The 23391-nt window shown below is 52.8% G+C and overlaps 2 protein-coding genes across 8 annotated transcripts in view; one reads left to right on the top strand and one right to left on the bottom strand.

Annotated features, from left to right (window-relative positions):
- Plekhg3 (pleckstrin homology and RhoGEF domain containing G3) overlaps window positions 1–18707 on the top strand; it is a 44964-nt gene extending 26257 nt beyond the window's left edge. For 5 of the 7 annotated variants that reach the window (XM_070031824.1, XM_070031830.1, XM_070031837.1 and 2 more), the window contains 17 exons: window positions 1446–1826; window positions 3075–3172; window positions 4592–4661; window positions 4970–5016; window positions 5140–5290; window positions 5385–5516; window positions 5709–5891; window positions 6049–6141; window positions 6454–6540; window positions 6723–6756; window positions 7056–7154; window positions 9424–9462; window positions 9909–9928; window positions 10280–10684; window positions 11186–11299; window positions 14861–16283; window positions 17242–18707. In XM_070031824.1, coding sequence (XP_069887925.1) covers window positions 1485–1826; window positions 3075–3172; window positions 4592–4661; window positions 4970–5016; window positions 5140–5290; window positions 5385–5516; window positions 5709–5891; window positions 6049–6141; window positions 6454–6540; window positions 6723–6756; window positions 7056–7154; window positions 9424–9462; window positions 9909–9928; window positions 10280–10684; window positions 11186–11299; window positions 14861–16283; window positions 17242–17969 — 4065 coding nt within the window. In that variant the 5' untranslated portion in view covers window positions 1446–1484 and the 3' untranslated portion in view covers window positions 17970–18707. Of the gene's footprint in view, window positions 1–1445; window positions 1827–3074; window positions 3173–4591; window positions 4662–4969; window positions 5017–5139; window positions 5291–5384; window positions 5517–5708; window positions 5892–6048; window positions 6142–6453; window positions 6541–6722; window positions 6757–7055; window positions 7155–8863; window positions 8954–9423; window positions 9463–9908; window positions 9929–10279; window positions 10685–11185; window positions 11300–14860; window positions 16284–17241 lie in introns of all 7 variants that reach the window. The other 2 variants (XM_070031852.1, XM_070031845.1) reach the window with 2 other exon arrangements.
- Window positions 18708–20362: 1655 nt separating this feature from the next.
- Sptb (spectrin beta, erythrocytic) overlaps window positions 20363–23391 on the bottom strand; it is a 72423-nt gene continuing 69394 nt past the window's right edge. Inside the window, exon 35 of the mRNA XM_070031863.1 lies at window positions 20363–23242. Within this exon, the coding sequence (XP_069887964.1) occupies window positions 23075–23242 (168 nt within the window). The 3' untranslated portion in view covers window positions 20363–23074. The remainder of the gene's footprint in view (window positions 23243–23391) is intronic.

The raw sequence follows: 23391 nt of genomic DNA, 5'->3' as shown, positions 1-23391 counted from the left end.
AATAACAGTCAAGTGAGCATTATGGAAAGTGGTGCTGGTGAGTTGTGGCTTCGGGTGTCCTGTCTTTCCCTCAAAACACAATCAGAAATTGGCTCTTGTCCACTGTCCCCTTTGAAGCTGCCCATGGGCCTACCTACGAGTTGTACTATCACTTTAGGGAATAAAGTTCACCTGAGGCTGTGTTTGCCTCACCTGGGTGCAGTTTCCTGTCCTCTGTGCTGCACTGACCCAGCCATGCTGAGGGGAGTTTGTGGAGCTCAGTGGTGGCTCAGCCCTGGGGAATTTCCTGGTTTGGTTGAGTCAGGTTCTTGCCTATACCAGGTGCTGGGTGTGAGTAGAGGAAAGGTGGTCACTCTCTCCCTCTTTCTCATCAGTATCCACAAAGTTTCAGTTGTATGCTAAAGCCACAGATGTCCTGAGAGTTTGCAGTCCTAGGCAGAAATACACCCATTCCTGTGTGTATTAACACTTTTGTCCTTATGTGTTGGCCCTGGAACAGGCCTGACAGCAGTCCTGGGCAGAGTATTATCCACTGGATTATGTGTTTCTTAATAGTGTCCCTATCTGGTGACCCTGAACAGGCCTGACAAGCAGGTACTTGGGATGTACTGCTGCCTCCTCCTCCTCCTCCTCCCCCTCCTCCTCCTCCTCCCCCTTCCCCTCCTCCCCCTCCTCCTCCTCCTCCCCCTTCCCCTCCTCCCCCTCCTCCCCCTCCTCCCCCTCCTCCCCCTCCTCCTCCTCCTCCTCCTCCTCCTCCTCCTCCCCCCTCCTCCTCCCCCTCCTCCCCCTCCTCCTCTTCTTGTTTCTTCTTGTTTCTTCCTTTTCTTCTTTTAGGGCTGTTACTGGGGTTTCAACTCAGGACTTCATGCTTGTTCAACTGGCACTTGAGCTCCATCTCCAGCCCAGCTTTTTGCTGGTTATTTTGGTGATGGTGTTTCATGGATTTTTCTATGCCAGGTAGTTTCAAACCATGATTCTCAGATCATGGTTTGATCCCGAGTAGCTAGGATTACAGGTATGAACTACTAGTTCCTGGTTTAGTTTTTTGTTTGTTTTTTTTTGGTCCGGTCGTGGGGCCTGAACTCTGAGCCTGGGCGCTGTCCCTCAGCTCTTCAGCTCAAGGCTAGCGCAATACCACTTGAGCCACAGCACCACTTCCGGCTGTTTTCTTTTTGCTTATGTGGTACTGAGGAATCGAACCCAGGGCTTCAGGCATGCAAGGCAAGTGCTCTACCACTGAGCCACCTTCCCAGCCCTAGTTTTTGTTTTTAAACTGTGGTAAAATACACCTAATGAAAAGCTTGCCATCCTGACCACGCTGAAATGTAATTCAGTGACAATAAACTGACCTCCCATGCCACCCTCCCCACTCCAGGCAACCTACTTTCTGCTTTCTGATTTCTGTGGGGACTCAAGTGGACACACGTTTATCTGTTTTGCTCCAGAATCTCCCTGAAGTGCCCCCACCAGGCAGCAATGCCAGGATGCCTGTCTCTGCCACCCTTCACCCAGACGGCAGCCAGGAGCGGCCATTGAGCCTGATGTCCACCACCTCCTCTGGCTCCTCCCGTGACAGCCACAGCACCATGGAGGAGCCCACCGGCCCCGAGGCTTCTGCCCAGAATGGGGTGGGCTCCCCATGTGGCCGTCATTCCCCCAACATCAACAACAACTCCAGCAGCTGGATGAACGGGAAGGGGTCCCTGTCCCCATTCAACAGCCGGGCAGCGGGACCTGTCCACAAGCTCAGCTATTTGGGCCGAGTGGTGCGGGAGATCGTGGAAACGGAGCGTATGTATGTGCAGGACCTGCGCAGCATCGTGGAGGTGCGTGCTGAGGCCAGGGAGGCAGTGTCATCTCCTTCTAGGGTGGTCTCCAGTGGTCCATCCCTGGGAGGAGCCCCATCGTATACTGGGATGGAAAATTTACTCCTCTAGAGCATCAGCTCTAGAGGAGGCCCCAGGCTTCTGCCGTGGGGAGACCATTCACTTCTGCTTCCTTTATGGTGTTGAGCTACAGGAGTAGCCTGCAGTGAGGGGAACTTCCTGTAAGTGCACAGGAAGTGGACACTGTGAGGGGGATCTGAGGGACCCCAGCCTAACTGGGAAGACCACTGTGGTCTGCAGAAACGGAATCTAGGCCGTCCCAGTGATCCTTGCTCTGCTGTTGCCTGGCTCTGGGGTCTGTCTTGGGCATCAAGTGATGACCTGAGCCCACCATTCTTCCTCTGCAAAGCCAAAGGCACACCTGACTCGCAGGTGTGGCATAGGGGAAGTGTTTCATACCAGTCAGGGCACAAGCACCGTTGGTGTTAATCTCTGTGGCTTCTCCTCTCGTGAGGAAATCAGTCATTGGACTTGAAGCTCTCCTAAAATGTTAACTGATAATTTTGTGGGGAGGTGTTACTAGGGTTTTGTATATGCTAGGCAAGCACTCTAACACTTGAGCCACATCACCAACCCTTTTGTCTTTATTTAATTTTTGAGACAGGGTCTTGATAGCTTTGTGTCTTACCTCCACAGACTAAACAGCTGGGATTATTAATTTGTACCACTATACCCAGCTTTTTTTTTTTTTTTTTTGAGTGCTGGTACTGGGGCTTGAACTCAGGGCCGCATACTCTTCCTTGGCTTTTTCATTCAAGTCTGGTGCTCTACCATTTGAGCCACAGCTATCCTTCTGGCTTTTTTTTGCCGGTTAATTGGAAATAACAGTCTCACAGATGTTTCTGTATAGCTGGCTTTAAACAGAAATTCTCAGCTCTCAGCCTCCTGAATAGTTAGGATCATTAGCTATGTGTGACCAATGCCTGGCATACCCACTTTTTAAAAATGCTGTGATCTTAAGAGTGTTAATTAGTGACATTTGTAAGGACCCTATTTCCAAATAAGATTACTTTTTGAGTGCCAAGTGGCCATGAATTTGGGGGTAGATATTATCCAGTCCCAGTGAGTGCTGTCTATGAAGTTGTTGATGGCTATAAAATCAGTGCAGAATTGAGGTGTGACTAAGGGAAGTAGTTGGGCAAGATGGAGCCAGAAGTGACCAGGTCCTGATTGCCTCTCTCCATGCAGGACTACCTCTTGAAGATCATTGACACCCCTGGGCTGTTGAAACCAGAGCAAGTCAGTGCCCTCTTCGGGAACATAGAGAGCATCTATGCGCTGAACAGGTATGTGAGTGGGGGTGACATCATGCTCTCAGGCAGCACCTCAGGGCCAGGGGAATGTCCCTGGACTCATGGGGCTATGACATGTGGGCCTGAGACCTGATCTCTGAGGATGGGGAATAGAGGTCCACCCCTGCACAAGGGCATAGTTAGCTCTGTGCTGCAGAGAGGATGCCAACTGGGAGAATGTGCCCTGGGCTGATGCACTTTCTAGAGATAATCTGAAGTCATGTGCTCTGGTATCCAGCAAGCTTGGACAACACCTGCTTCCACACTATTATTCTTCCTTTTGGGCGGCTATGTTGTCCTTTTCATCGCTGTTTTGCTGGTTCTGGGGCTTGGACTCAGGACCTGGGTACTGTCCCTGGCCTTCTTTGCACAAGGCTAGTTAGTGTTACACCACAGGAACCACAGCCCTGTTTCTGGCTTTTTTGGTGCTTCATTGGATATAAGAATCACACAAACTTTCTTGCCCAGGCTGGCTTTGAAATGTGAACCTCAGCTCTCAGCTTCTGAGTAACTAGGATTCTGAGTAACAGGCGTGAGCCACCAGTGCTTGGCCTGTTCTTCTCATCATCGTCCTCTACTTGCAAGTCTCATAATTCATCCTCTTTTTCCCACTGATCCCAAGGGAGATCAGGCTCCCTAGAGGTGATCTGACCTGTTAGTGGAATGCAGGACCTGGTGAGGCTGAATAAGGCCTGGTGAGGCTATCTTAGGACCAGCTAAGGGGGCTCTGTGAGGGCTTGAATCTGCTGCTGTAGGACCACAGACCCTCAGGGGAAGGGTCCTGTCACGTGCTGGGGAAATGGTGTTGATAGGCTGAGGCCCCCTTCCCCCTAGATGCCTTAAAGTGGGCGGAAGAAATTCTGCAGATGGAGAAGTCTAGGCGAGCAGGATCCAAGTATGACTTAGGAAGAGGGGTGGGGTCGGGGGGTAGGGCTGGGAAAAGCCAAGGAGCATAGGTAGAGGAGACGGGGGACTCTATTTCTGGGATTTCTTATGGTGTTTCATCTCAGATCAGGGTTCCAGGCTCACCCCTTCTCTCCATACTTCTTTCCCATCCAGAAGCCTGCTTTTTGCTAGTCCCCTCTCTCCTTCCCTCTTTAATCTCTGCTTTTATATGTTTGACTCCTTCTGCCCGCAGAGGAGCCGTGTCCCCTCCTGAGGTGCGTATTGCCGTGCCCTCTTGCTCCTTTGCTTGTTGAGCATGTGTGTATTCTGGGCTTCCTGTATGGTGGACTGGCTGTTTTCTGTGGTTAATGCCTGGGACAGGGCTTATTCAGAGGGTGGGAGCCCCAGCTGTTAGCATGACCTCAGGGCTAAATGTGAGTGTAGGTCTGAGGGGGTGGGCAGGGGGCATGTCACCGGTGAGGAGGCTGCCGAGATTGATCTCTGATGGCTGCTTTCCCTCTCACCCAGCCAACTACTAAGAGACCTGGACAGCTGCAATAGTGACCCAGTGGCTGTGGCCAGCTGCTTTGTGGAGAGGGTAAGAAGGGTTGGGTCATTACCCCTTGTCCTGCCTTGTTGGGCATTCAAAGGGATAAGCATGTCCAACCTGAGAAGAATTCTGAGTCCTGGGGGTCCCCCTTCAGAAGAAAGGCTGTGTGCTGTGCGTTGAGTAGGGTGGAGCTAGGGGCTGGGTGAATGAATTGCTCTAGACAAATGGGTACAAAGATGGCTTTGGGGGAAGGGAGGACAGAGCATATTCAGGGACCAGACACCTGTCTTTGGTCCTATCAGACTTTTATTCAAATGAGAAACTCCCTGAAGTCACTATTTTTGGTCTCTCTTTAGAGCCAAGAGTTTGATATCTACACTCAGTATTGCAACAACTACCCAAAGTGAGTAATTGGGGTGGAGAGGGGGAGGTTGAGCTACTTGATGAGTCTGGGCCCTGCCCCTTCCCCAGGCCTTCCCCAGGTGGTGACAACTTCATTACCCCACTCCCATCTCCCTATTCCCAGCTCCGTGGCCGCCCTGACGGAATGTATGCAGGACAAGCAGCAGGCCAAGTTCTTCCGGGACCGGCAGGAGCTGCTGCAGCACTCGCTGCCCTTGGGCTCCTACCTGCTGAAACCAGTCCAGCGCATCCTCAAGTATCACCTGCTGCTCCAGGTAGCCAGGGGGGGTCCTTCCCCAGGACTGGGGGATTGGGGATGTGGGGCAGAGCCCTTGAGCTGGTGTTGCCTAAATCCCGTTTCCTATATAGGAAATTGCCAAACATTTTGATGAGGAAGAGGATGGCTTTGAAGTGGTGGAAGATGCCATCGACACCATGACCTGCGTGGCGTGGTACATCAATGACATGAAGAGGAGACATGAGCATGCAGTCCGGCTCCAGGTACTCTGGGCTGGGAGGCTGGGGAGACGTAGATGGGTAGGCCCATGGGGCTTTTGGGAAAGGGACCGTGGACACTCTGCTGGGCTGAGCCAAGGAGGTGTTTGGGAGCTGTTGGAAACCTTTGGAGTCAGTCTGCATAGGCCTCCTGGATCCCACGAGGCCTAACCCTGGGCCTGGGGAACTCTATTGCAGGAGATTCAATCGCTGCTCATCAACTGGAAAGGGCCAGACCTAACCACCTATGGGGAGCTTGTCTTGGAGGGCACGTTCCGTGTGCACCGAGTGCGAAATGAGAGAACTTTCTTCCTGTTTGACAAAATACTGCTCATCACCAAGAAGCGGGGCGATCACTTTGTCTACAAGGGTCACATCCCGGTAACCAGGCCACTCCGCCTCCTTTGCTGCCTTCTCTCCTTCCTTAAAGACCTTGACCCCTCCACTTCTTGCCTGCTCATCTGGCTCCAGTGCTATCCTTCTGAGAGAGGCTTGGAGGCCCCCTTCTTCCCTGACCGCTTTGTCCTCTGCCCCACAGTGCTCCTCACTGATGCTGATCGAAAGCACCAGGGATTCCCTGTGCTTCACCGTCACCCACTACAAGCACAGCAAGCAGCAGTACAGTATCCAGGTGAGGGGCTGAGGTACAGGGGCTGGGGTCAGGGCAAGATTTCCAAGCACACCTGCATGTGATTCCTGATTCCCTAGCTGCCTTGAATCTTAGGATTTCTACCTGTAAAGCAGTGATCATCACAGGCACCTCTGAGGGTTGTAAAGAACCAAGGCAACCTTGTAGGCTCCAGCATAGCCCCTCTTTTCCATTTCTTCCTCTGGGTCCCAGTGCTAGTGACACCACACAGCTTCTGCCTATAATAATAACCCTGGGTTATTAATAATAACCTGTGATAATAACCTTGGGTCCCTTTCTCTTGGGTCTTCCCAGGCCAAGTCAGCAGAGGAGAAACGAAGCTGGACTCATCACATCAAGAGGCTCATCCTGGAGAATCACCATGCCACCATCCCTCAGAAGGTTGGTCCCCAAGGGTGCTCCTGGCTGGGGCTCTCTACCTTCTGGACACTGGCTGTGCTGGATAGTTTGTGTCAACATAAGAGATGCACAGGCCTGGGCACAGCACAGTGAGGTGTCTTGTTGAGCAGAGGAGGTGCAGCACAGAGAAAGGTGGTAACTAGGTGACTTTCTTTTCCTTCTAGGCCAAGGAAGCCATCTTGGAAATGGACTCCTATTGTAAGTTATCTCTTCCTTCCTGTTTGGTGCCTATTGATGTGAATAGCCAGGTTGGGCTGTGTCCCAGGAGAGATTTGCCTGATGCTTTCATTCCAGGAGCAGAGAGGGTAGGGGTGGGAGCCTCCTATCATACCTCCTATACACCTAGGGGCAAGGGGCAGGAACTAAGTGCCTGAAGCCCCTGGAGGGAAGAAGATGGAAGAGGCTCCTGAGGCATCTGGAGCTGGGGTGGGTGGGTGTCAGGTCTAGAATTGGGCTGATGTAGTGATAGCCCTTGATGGTCTCCTTCCTGCTTGCAGATCCCACTCGGTACCGCTGTAGCCCAGAGAGACTGAAGAAGGCTTGGTCCTCTCAGGATGAGGTGTCCACCCATGTGCGGCAGGGGCGCCGGCAATCTGGTAAAGGAAGGGTTCAGCATGGCAAAAAGGTCTTTTCACAGGATCCTGGACCGACCTGGAGACCCTCTGTAGCTTCTGGGGCTGCCACCCTCAACTCTGCAGAAACCTGGGGAAGGGCCAGTGAACATGCGCAGAGTATCCTTGCTCTGTGCGCCCCAAACTTCACCAGGCTCCCCTGGGCCTTCTTATCTGCCTTTGAAAAGGAGGGCAGTTCTCCTTTGGAGAGCTCTAAAAATGCTTGATCATTCAGGCCTTCGCGTCTCTTCTTTGCTATCTTTCCATAGAAACCTTCTTTCTCTGCTCTTTAGCCAGGAGTAAGACGTTAGGCACCGTGGATAGTCCCAGCCCAGTTCCAGAGTGATAGAACAGAAGCAGGACACAAGAAAAATGAGTTAGACCAAGTGGCACCAAATCCAGACAGGAAATATTTACTTTGGGTCTCTGGAAAAAGTTCCATTTTCCTCTCTTGGGTTTTCTTCCATTACAGGACTTGCTAATGGTCTCTTAGATTTATTGGAACAAATCGTCTCTTTAGAAAGAAAAAAACTTTGCTTTTATTTTTAGCTAACACACAGTGTATGTTTTCTGTGCTGATTTTATTCTGCTGTTCAGTCTGAGGCCTAGTGACAGATCTAGGATAAACCACAGGGACAGGGTTGCACAAGAACCATTTTAGAGTCACCTAGAGAGAAAGATTTTTTTTTTTTGGCCAGTCCTGGGCTTGAACTCTGGGCCTGGGCTCTGTCCCTGAGCTTCTTTTGCTCAAGGCTAACACTACCACTTGAGCCAAAGCACCACTTCTGGCTTTTTCTGTGGATGTGGTACTGAGGAATCGAACCCAGGGCTTCATGCATGCTAGGCAAGCACTCTACCACTAAGCCACATTCTCAGCCGAGAGAAAGATTTTTGATTAATGGTGAGTTGGGTCTTGGCTTGGATCCACAAGTGTACTGGGTTTTGATTGGCTTACAACTTACGGATGCCTTGAACCCCTGTGTGGATTGATATGTGGGTTTGATCTTCTAGAAGGCAGATCCAGGTTGTCTCTGGAAAGTTCTTGGTATTATTCTTGGGTGGATCTTGAACCTTGGGCCAAATTGGTTTGGCACCCCTCACCCCAGAACAAAAAAGCATTTAGATATTTACTTATGGATAAAGATAGAATGTATGCATGGGTGTATGTATGTATGTATGTATGTATGTATGTATGTGTGTATTTGTGTATGATGTTGGATATATCCACTGCTGAGGATCAGTTAATAAACCTTGGTAGATTTCCTATGGCACCAAGTTTATGGCCAGCCCCAAGCTGACTTAATGCTGGGCAGGCTGGAGGAAGGGGCTGTTGGGCTAAGGGACTTGGAGAGAGGACTCTTCAGCCAAGGTTCTCTTATCCCTGCCCTCAGGTCTGTCCCCATAAAGCCTAATGGTTATGTTATTTTTTTTTTTTGTCGGTCGTGGGGCTTGAACTCTGGGCCTGGGAGCTGTCCCTCAGCTCTTCAGCTCAAGGCGAGCGCTCTACCACTTGAGCTACAGCGCCACTTCCGGTTTTCTGGTGGTTTATTGGAGATAGGAGTCTCACGGTCTCTCCTGCCCGGGCAGGCTTTGAACCGCGATCCTCAGATCTCAGCCTCCTGAGTAGCTAGGACTACAGGCGTGAGCCACCAGCGCCCGGCTCCTAATGGTTATGTTTTGTGTCCCATCCCCAGAGCCTGGTCCTCGCCTGTCCAGCCGGGCAGCACTCCCCAGCAGGCAGCGAGGATTCATCCTGTCAGGCCTTAAGGGCCGTAGGAAGTCCGGTGCGACCTCTACTTCCCAGCCAGGGTGCTCAGGGGCTTGGCTGGGGCGTAGCTAATGTGCTTGTGCCTCCTTTATAAGGGAAACAGAAGGGCTTGAGGTGTGGAGACCTGGCTAGTTGGTCTGTCAGGGGAGGTGGGGGGAGGGCAGCATGGGGCCTGTCCCTTCCTGGTGGTGCCAGAACTAAAGGCCGTGGCTGAGTGCTAATACAAGGGTTGGGCAGTGTAGTGTGCTGGGTGCAGGGCTTTAAAGGAATAGGAATGGCCCAGGTCCTCTTGTGTGTTGGAAAGTGTTAAAGGGCTCAGGAACATGGGGGTGGGGGGAGCCCCCTGGAGGTCCTAGCCTTGCTGGGATCATCGCCAAGTGAACTTTGAGCTGGTGATGGGCTGGCAGTGCTGTGAGCTTGGGACCCAGCCAGGCATTGCTGTCTCTTGGCCTGTGGCTCACTCTGCCCATTTGTGTTTTTCCTCAGAACCAACCAGACACCTGCTGAGACAACTCAATGAGAAATGTAAGTATGTGAGGGGAGGGGGGGTTAGGATGGGGAGAGGGGTGTTGGGGGGATGGCAGCCATTCCCAGGGGGCTGTAGGTGGGATGGGCAGTGAAGCAGGTGACTACCCTGGTGGGTAGTTGTGAAGAGCGGTTAGATGGAACTCAGCCTCTGTTCCTCCCCATGAAGAGGGCCTCACCCCTGCTTTCTGCACAGGGGTTTGACTTGCTTACCCCGTGCCCTTACCTCGGTAACAGTGGGAGCCAGGTGATATGCACAGGCCCGTGCTGCTCTTAGTCTGGGCTACTCAGCTGTCAATCATATATTTGGAAGCCAGGATTGGGTGAGGGGGTCTGGGAGTGGGAGCCCTCAGGGCTCCCATTTCTCTAAATGAACTCTCTCCTGCTTATTGGTCTCTTTCCCTCCCCTCTCCGTCCCCTGTGTGGATTTGGTGGTGGATCAACAGCCAAAGCAGCAGGAATGAAGGTGAGGCCCAGGTGCTCATGGAAGCCAGGGAAGAGGCCCTGGTGAACGGAGGGTGGGTGGGACTGCCCGATCAGCTCATGGGGAATGCCCTCCTTCCATGTCCTGTTCTTGGAGCCCCTTTGATAGCCTGTCCAGCCTGGGATCTGCTCTCACATTTCCCTGTCTGGAGTGAGGAAAGCTTCTTCTGGGTTTGCCTTCCTGACAAAATGTCCACTTCGCACTGGACCCCCTTGGAGGCCCGTTTGGACATCTAGAGTGCTTTTCTGTGATGTCTCTGCTCCCCAGATGCCCAAAGGAGGCAGGGAGGTTACCCTCAAGGTGGGTAACCAGGGGTCCTTGTGTTCTGAACAGCATGCAGGCAGTGCCGGCGCCCTCCTGGACTTTGAGCAGGTATCCCATATGCAGAGTCTACAACCAGAGGCTGAGGGGGCTGCCCCAGAGGAGGAGGAGCAGGAGGAGGAGGAACAGGAGGAAGAGGAGCGGCAGGAGGAAGAAGAGGAGGTGGTAGAGGAAGAGGAGGAGGAAGAAGAGGAGCAGGCTTCTCCCGCCTCTCTGGAGGACCTGGCTGGGCATGAAGGCAGAGAGAAGGTGCCCCAGCCAGAGCCCCCAGGCTTGGAGGCAGAGGAGGAGGAGGAGGTGGAGGAGGAGAGTCTGGCAGTGGAGGAGCAGGTAGCCGACTTCGCCAGCTCCCTGCTGGCCGCCCTCCACTGCTGGCACTATCGGGCCAACGCTTTACTTTTCTCCCGGGGTGCTATGGTGAGGTGTCTCTTTGATCTCCCCTCCCCCTTGCATGTTCCTTAGCATGTGCATGTCCTTTCAAGAGTCCCCTCTTGTGTCCCCCCCTCCCCCAGCCCTTTGTTCTTGCATCAGCGTTTCTTAACCCTCTCTCACTTGCTGTCACGCCTGGGTGAGCCCCTGGCATGCACTCTTCCGGCACTGGGTAACCCACCAGTATACTCTGCCCCGAAGTGGGCCTAATACAGGGGTGGGAGTGGGGAATGGGAAAGCCAGCACACAGTGGGCCCTGAAGGTCAAGTCTGCTTGGCTGGGAAGGGAAGGTGGGCTGGGCTTTTCTGAAGCTGCATACCAGCCCCAGGCCTGGTTGTTCAGGTTGTTCTGGAACGGCTCATGTCCAGGCTGGTTCCCAGTGCCAGACTAGCCCCCCTCAGGGTGCAGGAGGGGCTGCTGAGTTTGGGCTGCAGGAGGGAGCAGCTGACCATTGTTTTGGAGCTGATGGCTGATCTCTTCTTGCTACAGGGGAAAGAACACAGGGAGTCTGAAGGCTCCAAGAGCAGCAAAAGGCCCAGCAACCAGTCCCCAACCAGTGCTGAGAAGAGCATGAGTTTTGAGTCGGTCTCCTCCCTTCCTGAAGTGAGTGTCAGCAGTGGATTGGAGATGTGTGCTGGCTATCCAGATCCCTAGCTCTGAAAGTGGGTTTTTCAAATGCCAGCTGTCTTGTTGGGCCTATGGAAACAGGGACTCTCTCCCCACCACTCTTGCCCCTTTAGGACACCTTTCCAGCCTAGAGCAGCTAGCCTCTGCCTGTGAGTTAGATAAAGGTGATCATCCCTTAGTTAAATGCAGTTCCAGGCCAAGGGGCACAGCCAGTGGATATGGACTGAATTTTAGGCCTCTGTGTAGGACTCAGAGCTCACACTTGCCATAGCATACCAGATGTTTAAGTTACATCGAGGCCTAAAGTATGGATATCTACACCTCTTGTTCCTTCTGTTCCTCACACCAGTTCTAGAAGGAAAAGGCTCAGAGGTCAAGTAGTGGGTGGAAGGCAACTTCTGAGGAATAGAGATGATACAGACCTGAGGCTCTGGCTTAGAGCCAGGGCTACCTCGTGCTTCTGTGGGTTGTGTGCAGCTGACTTGTTTGCTTTCCCAAAGGACAAGGTCATGAGCTAGACCCTAGGTTGGGTCATAGGACAAGACTAAGAACTTGGATGACTGTGGATAGAAATATACTATGGTGCCCTAGTCTGGTCAGGCTACTATAACAAAATACTTTAAACTGGGTGCTTCTAAACCACACAAATTGCTTGTAGTCTGGAGGCTGGGGAGTTTAAGGGTTTAAGGTCAAGGCACCAGCAGGTTTGGTATCTGATGGCAGCTCCCTTTCTGTTTTGTAAGGATCACCTTGTTGTGTGCTAATGTGATGGAAGCCTCCCTTAGCCTTTTTTTTTTTTTTTTTTTGGTCGGTCGTGGGGCTTGAACTCTGGGCCTGGGCGCTGTCCCTCAGTTCTTCAGCTCAAGGAGAGCGCTCTACCACTTGAGCTACAGCGCCACTTCCAGTTTTCTGGTGGTTTATTGGAGATAGGAGTCTCACAGTCTTTCCTGCCCAGGATGGCTTTGAACCGCAGTCCTCAGATCTCAGCCTCCTGAGTAGCTAGGATTACAGGCGAGAGCCATCAGTGCCCGGCTTTTTTTTTTTTTTTTTTTTTAAATAAGGGGATTAACCCTTTCATGAGTGTGGCACCCTTGTGACTTAGTCATTTCCAAAGGCCCCACTTCTTCATATTCTTTTTTTTGAGGTAGAGTCTCCCTGTTAGCTTAGGCTGGCCCCAAACTCACGATCCTCCCCTTGGCTTCCCCAGTGCTAAGATTGAGATTGTAGGTATGTGCTACCACTACCTTTTAATACTGTCTGTCACAGTGGGTGTTGGGTTTTAACATAAATTTGGGGCCCCATCATTTCAGACCAGATGCTAATAATAATAGAATATGAACACCCATGGATAATTTACTAGTAACCATGTTAAGAAAAAATGTTTTTAAAGACAAAGCTGGGCATGGTGGTACAAGCCTGGTAATCCCAGCGATCAGGAGGCTGAAGCGGGAGGATTGAGAGTTCAAGGACAAGCTGGAAGCCAGTGGCTCTTGCCAATAATCCCAGCTACACAGGAGGCTGAGATCTAAAGCTAAGGGACAATGCCCAGACCCTGAGCTCAGCCCCAGTACTAGTACCAAAAAAAAAAAAAAAAGAAAAAAAAAAGCGATATAAGGACACTATCTTGGCAAAGATAGTGAGACACTATCTCAAAAAACAATATAGAGGGCTGGGAAGGTGGTTCAGTGGTAGAGTGCTTGCCTTTCATGCATGAGGCCCTGGGTTCCATTCCTCAGCACCACATAAGCAGAAAAAGCCAAAAGTGGAGCTGTGGCTCAAGTGGTATAACGCTAGACTTAGCTGAAGAGCTCAGGGACGGTGCCCAGGCCCAGAGTTTAGGCCCCACGACTGGCCCCCTCACCCCCCCCCCAAAAAAAAAAACTGAAAAAAATATAGAAATAAAACTGTTAAGGGCATAACTAAAGTGGTGAAGTGTTTGCCTGGCATGCCCAAGGCCCTGGTTCAGTACCTACTACCAGAACACACACACAAGCATACAATGTGAAATTAATTTTAATATAGTTAAACCTAATAGGTTCTAAAATATTTTAACATATAATCAATATTAAAAGTTCTTGATACACTTTATCCTTTTTTTTTTTTTGGTTGTGGGGCTTGAACTCTGGGCCTGGGCGCTGTCCCTGCGCTCTTCAGCTCAAGGCGAGTATTCTACCCCTTGAGCCACAGTGCCACTTCCAGTTTTTCTAGTGGTTTATTGGAAATAAGAGTCTCACAGACTTTCTTGCCTGGGCTGGCTTTGAACCATGATCCTCAGTAGCTAGAATTACAGGTGTAAGCCACTGGTGCCCAGCTTCCTTTTTTTTTTTTTTTTTTTAATATACAAAACCTTCAAAATCTGACATTTATTTTATCTGAACCACAGGCCTTGATTTGTATTGCTCAGAAAGTTAGGGGTGGCTGGTTGCTGGCTCTTGTGTTGGGCAGTGCAGGTCTAGGTCCTGGGTCTTACACAGCAGATTTTGGACCAGAACAAGTGGGATCAGGTCTGATTCATCAGAATTTCAAAAGACTGCTCTGGAAAGCTGCTTGCTCCAGCCAGTTTCTGGTTCAAGTTACCTTTAAGGTAGTTAGGAGGGGCGGTCTTCCTTGTCTATATGTTGGGTATATGCAGCTGAGTTGGTCCCACAGGTGCTGAGGCTGGCTGGCAGGAGTTGGATTCCCTGTCGTCACCAGGCAATAACAGCACACGGTCGTGTTGTTTCTCTGGCCTGTGGCCTCCTGGGAACACGATCTCAGGGGGAGTTGGGATGTTTTCTCACATTGCTGAGGCTGGATTTGAGCGTCATAAACCTGAGAGGCTTTGCTGTCAGGTTGTGGAGTCCCAGTGTGGTTGTACTGTGGGGTACCTGTGAGAGCTGGCTCCTGGAAACCTGGGCCAGTCCCTAGCCCTGTGTTCCACCTTGTGCCTGTAGCACCCAGGCAGGCTGTCACTGAGCCGTGTCATTGTCCTTCTCTGTTCCTAGTGTTTCCCTTGGGTGTGAAGGCATGCCCCAGCCTCCTGTTACAGTGTGACAAAGGCCACAATCACATTCCTCTCTCTAAGGACTTGCTGCCCTACTTTTGAGTCTTACTCATGCTGATTGTCATCATCTTAAACTGCAGCTCTCTCCCTGGACTCTGAGCAGGCAGTGTATCCTCTTGTTCCCCAGGTATCATGACAGGGCTTTGTGTGTGTGCCAGTACTAGGGCTTGAACTAAGGGCCTAAGACGCTGTCCCTGAGCTTTTGTGCTCAAGGCTTAACACACTCTAACTTGAGCCATTGCTCCACTTCTGGCACTGTCCTTAAGCTTTTTTTTTTTCCCCCCTCAAGGCTGGTACTTTCCACTTGAACTCTACTTCCAGCTTTTTGGTGGTTAATTTGAGATACGAGTTTTTCAGACTTTCCTGCTTAGGCGGGCTTCAAACCATGTCCTCTGATCACAGCCTCTTGAGTAGTTAGGATTACAGGCGTGAGCCACTGGTGCCCAGCATGAAGGGGATTTTACCTCACACGAACTCTCTTTGCTCTGTCTCAGGTTGAGCCAGACCCTCATCCTGGGACTGAGCAGGAGGTCCAGGAGGTCTTTGCTGCCACGGAAGGTGCCAGTACCAAGGAGTTGCCTTCAGATCCAGATTCTCCGAAACACCTCGAAACACAGCTTAATGCAGGGCTGCTGAGGATGGACCACCCAGCTGACATGGTGGACTTTGTGGTGGCTGAGAGCACTGAGGACCTTAAGGCTCTAAGCAGTGAGGAGGAGGAAGAGGAGGAAATGGGAGCAACCCAGGAGCCTGAAAGTCTCCTGCCACCTTCCGTATTGGACCAGGCCAGTGTCATTGCTGAGCGGTTTGTCAACAGCTTTTCTCGGCGGAGCAGCCTGGCACTGGACGAGGGTAAGAACAGTGGCTTTGGGACACCGCGGCTGGTTAGCCGGAGCAGCAGTGTGCTCAGCCTAGAGGGCAGTGAAAAGGGCCTGGCTCGGTGGGGCAGCACCACAGACTCCCTCATCAACCATCCTACCCCAGAAGTGGACATGAGCGAGGGGGTGGCCACAGAGAGTGGCCCTTCTGTCAATGGGACAGAGCCCCCAAACACAGCCTGTGGAGTAGAGCCTGATAGATCTTCCTGCAAGAAGGAATCCGCGCTCTCCACCCGAGATAGACTATTACTGGACAAAATTAAGAGCTACTATGAAAATGCAGAGCACCATGATGCAGGCTTCAGCATCCGGCGCAGGGAGAGTCTCTCTTACATCCCCAAAGGACTGGTGAGAAGCTCAGTGTCCAGGTTCAACAGCCTTCCCAAGCCAGAACCAAAGCCAGCAGCTCCGGTGGAGTACAAGAAACAGGGTGGCTCCCGGCCAGCCTCATGGGTCCTGTTTGATCTCCCAGGACCTATCCAGGCTGACCCAGGGGACCCGGCTCCGGTCACGGATGCTGAGCTTCAGCCGTCTTCAGAAATTGTGAAGATGTGGGAGAGGATGGAGTCTTCGCAGAGGAGCCCTCGGGGGGGGCCAGGTCAGGGCCAGGCCAACGGCTTTGAGCTGCAGGAGCCACTCTTCATCCTGGAGGAGCACGAGCTGGGAGCTATCACGGAGGAGTCGGCTGCTGCCTCTCCAGAAAATGCCTCACCCACCGAGAAACACAGCCCAGCCCACCTGGCCCGGGAGCTAAAAGAGCTGGTGAAAGAGCTGAGCAGTAATGCCCAGGAAGATGTGGTCACCCCATTGCACCCCCGCATTGTGCAGCTCTCCCAGGTGATGGACAGCCATGTTAGTGAGCGGGTCAAGAATAAGGTCTACCAGCTGGCCCGCCAATACAGCCTCCGGATTAAGAACATCAAGTCGGTGACCACCAGGCCACCACTGCAGTGGGCAAAGGATGTTCCTGGAAGAGATGGGACAAGCCCCACCATCCCCTACCTGCAGGAGGAGTCTAAGGAGCCTTCACGTGGCAAAGGTGTGACGTGGGAGTGGGGAGGGACCTAGGGACATAGAAGCCAATGAGGAGCTGGACACTGGTGGGTCACACCTATCATCCTAGCTGAGATCTGAGGATCAGGGTTTACAGCCCAGCCCCGGGCAGGAAAGTCCTAAAATCCTTATCTCCAAAAAGTTGGAAGTGGAGGTATGGTTCAAGTAGTACAGCATCAGCTAAAAGCCAAGGGGGTACCCAAGGCTCTGAGTTCAAGCCCCAGAACTGGCACATATGAAGACACACAAAAGCCAGTTAAGATCCAGTGCCCCTGAGGAAGGTAGTCTCTAAAGAGATTATGCCCAAGAAAATGTTGTGAGTGTGGTGAGGTCAGGCAGTTGCTCTAATAACCCTCTGAGGTCAAACATATTCTCCTGTTTTTTGTTTTGTTTTGTTTTGTGTTTTGCCAGTCCTGGGGCTTAAACTCAGGGTCTGGGCACTGTCCCTTAGCTTTTTTGCTCAAAGCTAGTGTTCTACCACTTGAGCCATGGCTCTACTTGTAGCTTTTTTTGGTGCTTAATTGGAGATAAGAGTCTTCCAGACTTTTCTGTCCAGGCTGGCATTGAATCCTGTTTTGGGTATGGTGGCTTATACCTGGAAATCCTAGCTACTCAGGAAGCTGAGATCTGGTTAAATCCTTCTAGTACCTTTTGAGTACCCTATTCCCAGCCCTTCCTGGAGGAGCCGAGGGAGCTTAGAGGGATATAGCCAGGGACACTTCCTTTCCAGGATGAAAGGAAAACCTCATAGCTGCTGCTGACTCCTCACCCCTCCTTACAGCCTTTATTGCCCTTTGATGAAAGAGCAGCAGGGGGTAAATGGGATTTTTCTTCCATGGTACCCCCCAAAACCCCCTAACCTGCTGAGGCCCATTCCAAGCCCTCCCTTCCTGGCTCTGCCTTCCTGTGCTGGTGATTTCAGACAGCTTGATCTCTCTTCACAGGCAAGAGGAAGCCCAGGCTGTCCCTCAGCTATGAGCAGCTGGTGGCCCAGGAATACAGTCCCCCCAGGTCCTCTGCCACGGAGACATCACCACGACGCTTTTCCTTCAGCCCTTCTTCTGTCAGCCCGAGAACCACCTCACCTGGGCCCTGGCCCTCCACACGGAGCCCCCTCAGTCCCTTCGACACTGAAACCTTCAACTGGCCAGATGTTCGAGAGCTCTGCTCCAAGTACGCTTCCCACGATGAGGCTGTCCAGGCTGGGGGCAGCCGGTCTTGTGGCCCAGCAGTCAACAGGAGCCGCTCGTTACCCGAGAGCATGGTGGAGCCTCTTCTGTCAGGCAGGGTGGGCCGCTGTCGTAGCCTGAGTACTAAGAGGGGACGGGGAGGTAGAGAGAGTTCCCAGTCCCTGGTTCCTAGGTTACCCCAAAGTGTACTGAATGGAGGTGAAACCCTGTATGTCACTGCAGACCTTACCCTGGAGAACAACCATCGGGTGATTGTCATGGAGAAGGGGCCTCTTCTCAGCTCCTCTGTGGGGCTGGAGGAGGAGGGCAGTGGACAGGAACAAGCCTCCCCAGGAGCCATAGTAGAGCAGGGCCAAGATTTCCAGGAGTTTGTAGAATCCTGGCCAAAGGAAGAAGGGCCCAGGGACCCAGGAGACCCAAGCAAGCAGGGCAGAGTAAGAAACCTGAGAGAAAAATTCCAGGCCTTGAACTCTGTGGGTTGACCAACTCCTGTGGGAAGGAAGGACGTTGCTGGGATGGGGTGGAAGCTGGTATACCTCCCCCAGGTCGGGCTCACTTGAGCCCAGGCCAGGGCCTCACAAAGGCCATCCCCTCTCTTCTTGGAAGGCCATCCATCCCTCTTGTTCTTGGAAGAGGGCTGTAGCGTGTACCCATGGACTCGGCCTTCCACGCATGCTATGTGCTGGCACTGCACTTCCTTGGGGCCTGTGACAACTTTCCTCAGGCCCAGATGAACTGTTGTTTTCCGTGGAGACCTTTGCCTCCACTTCCCTTGTAAATAGGCCTTTCTGGTAAGGAACCAAATATTTAAGCTCATATCTGACCAGAGAGAGCAAGCGCTGCCCAGGCCTCCAGCACTGGCTGGCCACTCCCGGTCTAAGGACCCATGAAAGAGACCCAAGAAGTGGACTAGACAGGTTTTACTCTTAAACTGTACCGTTTCTTAGGACTCAGGTGAGAATGAGGCCAATAATTTATTGCTTTCCATCGTGTGTGTGTGTGTGTGTGTGTGTGTGTGTGTGTGTGTGTGTGTGTGTGTGTGTGTGCGCGCGCAAGTGTGTATCTTCCTATTCGTTATCCTCCCCCTCCCCTTTCTCCACCCCTTCCTCCTTCCTGTGAAGAATGTAATGGACTTAGTTCAGGTACTTTTGAAAGTTGTTGCTAATGTACACACATTTCATTATTTGTCAATGGTGCAATAACCACTGCTGACCAACTGACCTGTGTGTGGCCTCCTTACTGGGACCTGGGCAGGGTTGTTAGTGGGCCCGGGATGTCTTGGGGGAGGCAGGAACAGGGAATCCCCCCTCCCCTTCACATGCTTATTAATCATTCAGGCTTAGGAAGCAGAAGACACAAGGGTTCTTGTGGAACAGGCAAGACCCACAGAGTGATAAAGAGGAGACTTGTTCTCTGCTGTGTTTGTTTCCATGCACTTTTCTGTCCACCCACGGCTGGTGTCCTACTTGGGATTCTACTTATCAACCTTCTCCAAGGGAAGGGTCAAAATTGTGCTTTAAAAAAAATCCTAACAAACAAAGGAGGGTTGAGTGGTGGGGAGCCAGACAATCAAATATGCCCAAGTTTCCAGTGCCTTTTCCTCCCTCCCTCTCTAGTTCCCAGGAGGTATCCCAGTAGGCAGGGGCCCGGAAAGGTCCTAAAGTGTCTTGCAGCATTAGGAGAGGGAAGGGAAGAGCAAGTACATTTTTCTGGAATACATGCTCCATGACCAGTGTGTTCGCAAATAGGTGATTCCCAAGGGCCAGCAGTGCCTCTCTATTTCAAATTTGTGGGGTTTTTTTGTTTTGTTGTTTTTTGTCCCTTCTTCATGGAGGTCCACCCTTGTTTTGTCCAGTTTGTTCCGACTGGGGCCAGGGAGAAAGGGTTGTGGGTCCCCAGTGGGAGAGTGGTTCAGCAGAGTCATGGTCAGACCCCCGTGTGGGTCTTCTGACCTGGGAGGGTGGACTCAACCTGGACATGGGTCCACGGAGTCTCCCAAGGAAAGGACCAGGGAGCATAGTAGGCGGCCAGGAGCCTGTGTTTTACCAGCTGCCTGACCCTTCTGTGATCATCGTCACAGTATAAAAAAGGGAGCTGGCCCTGACTAGACCAGTCCTGGGATAGGACACTGAGAAGCCATAAGTGTAATGGACAGGTGCCACTAGCTAGCGGGATCACCCAACACTGTTACTCATCTACAGATTGAAACGTTGGATGAGTTTCTGGGTCCCAAACTCCCTGATGGACTTTTCTGAGCTGGGCCTTTGGCAATCACAGTTGACCCTTCTCCAGGTGGTCCTTCAATCTTGTCTAGGACTGCCTGAGGATCCTGCCCCAGAGCAGTGGTTCTTGCTAACGGCCCATTAGAATCACCTGTGGAGCATTGTGAAGCCCAGCAGTGCCTACATTCTGTGTACCTAGACCACACAGAACCTGTTCCGGAGATGGACCCTGGGGTCCATCTAAGCAAGCACAGGGGCTTGCTTAGAAATCACTTTGCCCTGCCACAGGCCTTCAAGCTGACGGAATGCATGAGGGTCTCCCTAAGACTCCCCAGGATACCAGCTAGAGTTTAGATTGTCCTGTCTCTCTCTCTCTTTTTTTTTGGGTCCGGTCGTGGGGCCTGAACTCTGGGCCTGGGCACTATCCTTCCGCTCTTCAGCTCAAGGCTAGCACTCTACCACTTGAGCCACAGCACCACTTCAGGCTTTTTTCTTTTTGCTTATGTGGTGCTAAGGAATCGAACCCAGGGCTTCAGGCATGCAAGGCAAGCGCTCTACCACTGAGCCACCTTCCCAGCCCTGTCCTGTCTCTTATGTAAGGCTTAGTTCAAAGGGAAAAGGAGGTTAGTCAAATAAAAATACTGAAACAAATGTGGAGCATTATTGATTTATTAGAAAAAACTAGTAAATGGGTTTTCCTCTGGTTGGTGGAAGCACATTGGAGCAGGTGGAGGACAAGGCCCAGCCGGCCCCAGGGCCAGCCCCAGATGGCATGGTCTGTGCCCAACAGGCTTGCGTTCCTCCACAGCCGCCTCCTCTCTTGAGTCCTCCCTGAGCTTGCTTGAGCCATGCGGCCCACTGGCCTCTTTTTCCTCTGGATCTCAGCCCCCTTCCTCTAAGGGAGGAAGGGAATCTAGTCTTTGCCCTCCGAAAGGCCTGAAGGGGAAGGGGAAGCCGAGCCTGTACAGGACTCCTGTTACCGGTGCTAGTGGAGGTAGGGAGAGGGTTGGACCCTCTATTCCTCCCTCAGCCCATCAGCTGAGGCCAGGGACAGAGGAGATGGGGAGAGGGAAGGAAAACTGCCTGACAATGCCCAGAAGGAGCTTCCTCTAACTGCCCTGCGGGGGAAGCCTGTTATGCTGGTGTGGACTGGGGCTCTGCCAACCCAGTTTGGGTATACTGTCATGGAAAAGACTGCAAAGTAGAAAATGTAGGGAGGAAAATAAACCTTACCAGGGCACCAGGAGTGGCACAGGGCCAGCTGCCTACCATCAGTTCAGTTGGTGGAGTGTCTCGGGACCTGGGTGACGAGGGCAGGAGGCGTGGGGAGCTGGTGGTGATGGTGGGTCACATGCAGCTGGCTCTCCTTGCCCAATCCTGGGACCTGCCATCGGGGCCCTTTGTTTCCTGGCCCTGTGGAGTTCCTGGCTGGAAATTCTTCAGATGCCACTTGGGCACACACGTGGAGGAAGGTAGACCTTTGACCTCCCAGAGATGCCCAGGGAAACACTTCAAGGGAGCTATTTGCTACCTCCACCCTTCAGCAGCAGCGAGCTGCTGTCTGCCTCAGCGGGGGGCATGACTTGAATGAGCCAAAGGCTAACTTTACTGCCAGGTAAGTGCAACCACCTCCCTGCCTTGGTTTCTCCAGATGTAGAGAGGAAGCTGGTGAGAGGTACTCACTAGCTTCTCTGTGAAAGCAGAAGGCTACAGGGGTCTAAGCGTTGAGGCCAAATGAAGACCCTGGTTACAGAGGTGGAACATCTGGTCGGAGGCTCGGGCTCCAGTGGCTAGCCTCTTCCCTCCAGTGGTTCCTGTCTGCTGGAGTTGGCTCCAAGCAACATCGTAGCGTGGGGACCACAGGATGGAACTGCTCTCTCTTGAGTTGTGTCTGCCCTCGTCAGCGCTGGGGGATGCTGGGAAGGGGCTTCTCCCTGAGCTTAGCCTGCATCAGCTCCACACAACCAAAGCTCCTTCCTACAGGGAAGGCCATAGACACTGGCTGTGAGAACCCCAATGGTCTCCCAAGGGGACAATGCCTGCTGCCTCCAATTGGACTCCTCTTTTGGGTCTAACCCCAGCTGGTGCTCTATTGCTTTCAGGTGTACAGGCCTAGTTCTATGGGACCTGTGGTCTCCTTCCTCCGGAAGTATGAGAAGGCCCTCCCCCAGGACTGAGCCCCTTCGGGTGCTTGGAGAAGGGATGGTAAATGTTTGGCAATGTCTGTGTCCATGTGACTCCCAGAACCCAAGTCCAGGCCTTCAGGAGAAGCTGATCATGGTGGGCCACACCTTCATGGCTCTGGCCCCAGCATTCATCCCAGAGGGCCAGGAGTAGTTGTATTACAGACTTCTACATGAGAGAGGCCACATTTGTCACCTCATGTGATTCTTTGCTGTGGGTCTAGTCAGTAGCGTGGATGGTACCCGCTTTAGACAAGACAATGGGCCCATGCTGGGGTACCCAGCTTGTGTCTGCCATCCGCAGGCTCCTTTAGGAGCCAGCCTCTGGCTGCTATGATGAGTTGGGGTGGGGCTCTGGCACAGCAAAGGCGGAGCCTTGGGCAGGGTCAGACCTGTCCGTTCTTCCTTGGGTCAGCCCGAAGTCCTAAACTCTTGACTTAGAATTTTCAAAGGGGAATGATTTCAGGGCTGCTGGTCTTCCCTACTCTACCTGGGCTGGGAGACAAGGGTGCTGAGGAGAGCAGAAGGCTCATTAACCAAACTGGGAAGGTGGCGGGGGGGGGGGCTCTTTTGGGGGCATGCTGGCCCTGAGGAGAGTCCTGGTTCTGAGGGAGCCCAGTGGGGAGCAGGCTGGTGGTACTCAAGGCCCCTCACTCTCCCAGTGGCCCCTGGCTGTGGTGCTGGGGCTCTGTCGCCCTCCTAAAGTCCCCTTCGGGTCAGGACAGGCATTGCCAGTGTCTCTCTTCCCTTTCCTTTTCCATGGATGGTGATTCCCAAACAGCTGTGGGTGAGGGCAGCACTTAGGGACCCCCATCAACACTTTCTGGCTTTTATGGGAGGGGTGGGGGGACGGACAGGGAGAGGAGGGCGTGCACCTGGGTGAACCGTTTCCAGCTCTGGAGGAGCTGGGAGTCCCCGGAGCCGAGCCGGCTGCACAGAGGGCAGGCAGAGGGTGTGTTGGCAGGCAGTGGGCAGCCAGGCTGGGCAAAGGCAGCTATTGCAGCACAGCATGGGGCCCCAGGGCTGGCCTGTGACATGAGCAGGCAGGCTACGGACAGCAGGTGGCAGGCGGGAGGAGGACTGGCCGCTGCAGAGGTCAAGGCCATGGCCTCCTGGTCCTTGAGCATCCTGATGCACCGCTGCACCTGCCTGGCCAGCCCCACCTAAGGTGGCCACCAGCTGCTACTTCTTTTTAGGGAAGAAGCTGAATCTCTTCTCCTTGTCCTTCTTGCCGAGGCTGGCGTCTGGGCCAGCAAGGGAGGGCAGGGGCAGGCTCTGTGCCTTGACACGGATGCTCTGGGACTCGTTGATGGCCGTGCTCATCCCCTGCAGCCAGGACAGCATCTCCTCCTGGGGGGGCAGGAGCATCAGGGAAGATTCCAGGAGCACACAGCATTCCCAGGGCAGCACCAGGAGAGAGGCTGCCCGTTCTGAGGCAGCCCTCACGGCCTATGTTGTGGGTACCCTGCCCCATCCCCTTCATAAGCCAGCTAGAACCA

Source organism: Dipodomys merriami, unplaced genomic scaffold, assembly GCF_024711535.1.
Source record: "Dipodomys merriami isolate MVZ:Mamm:240054 unplaced genomic scaffold, mDipMer1.0.p SCAF_1, whole genome shotgun sequence".
Lineage (NCBI taxonomy): Eukaryota > Metazoa > Chordata > Mammalia > Rodentia > Heteromyidae > Dipodomys > Dipodomys merriami.
This window is presented reverse-complemented; position numbering and strand designations above follow the sequence as displayed.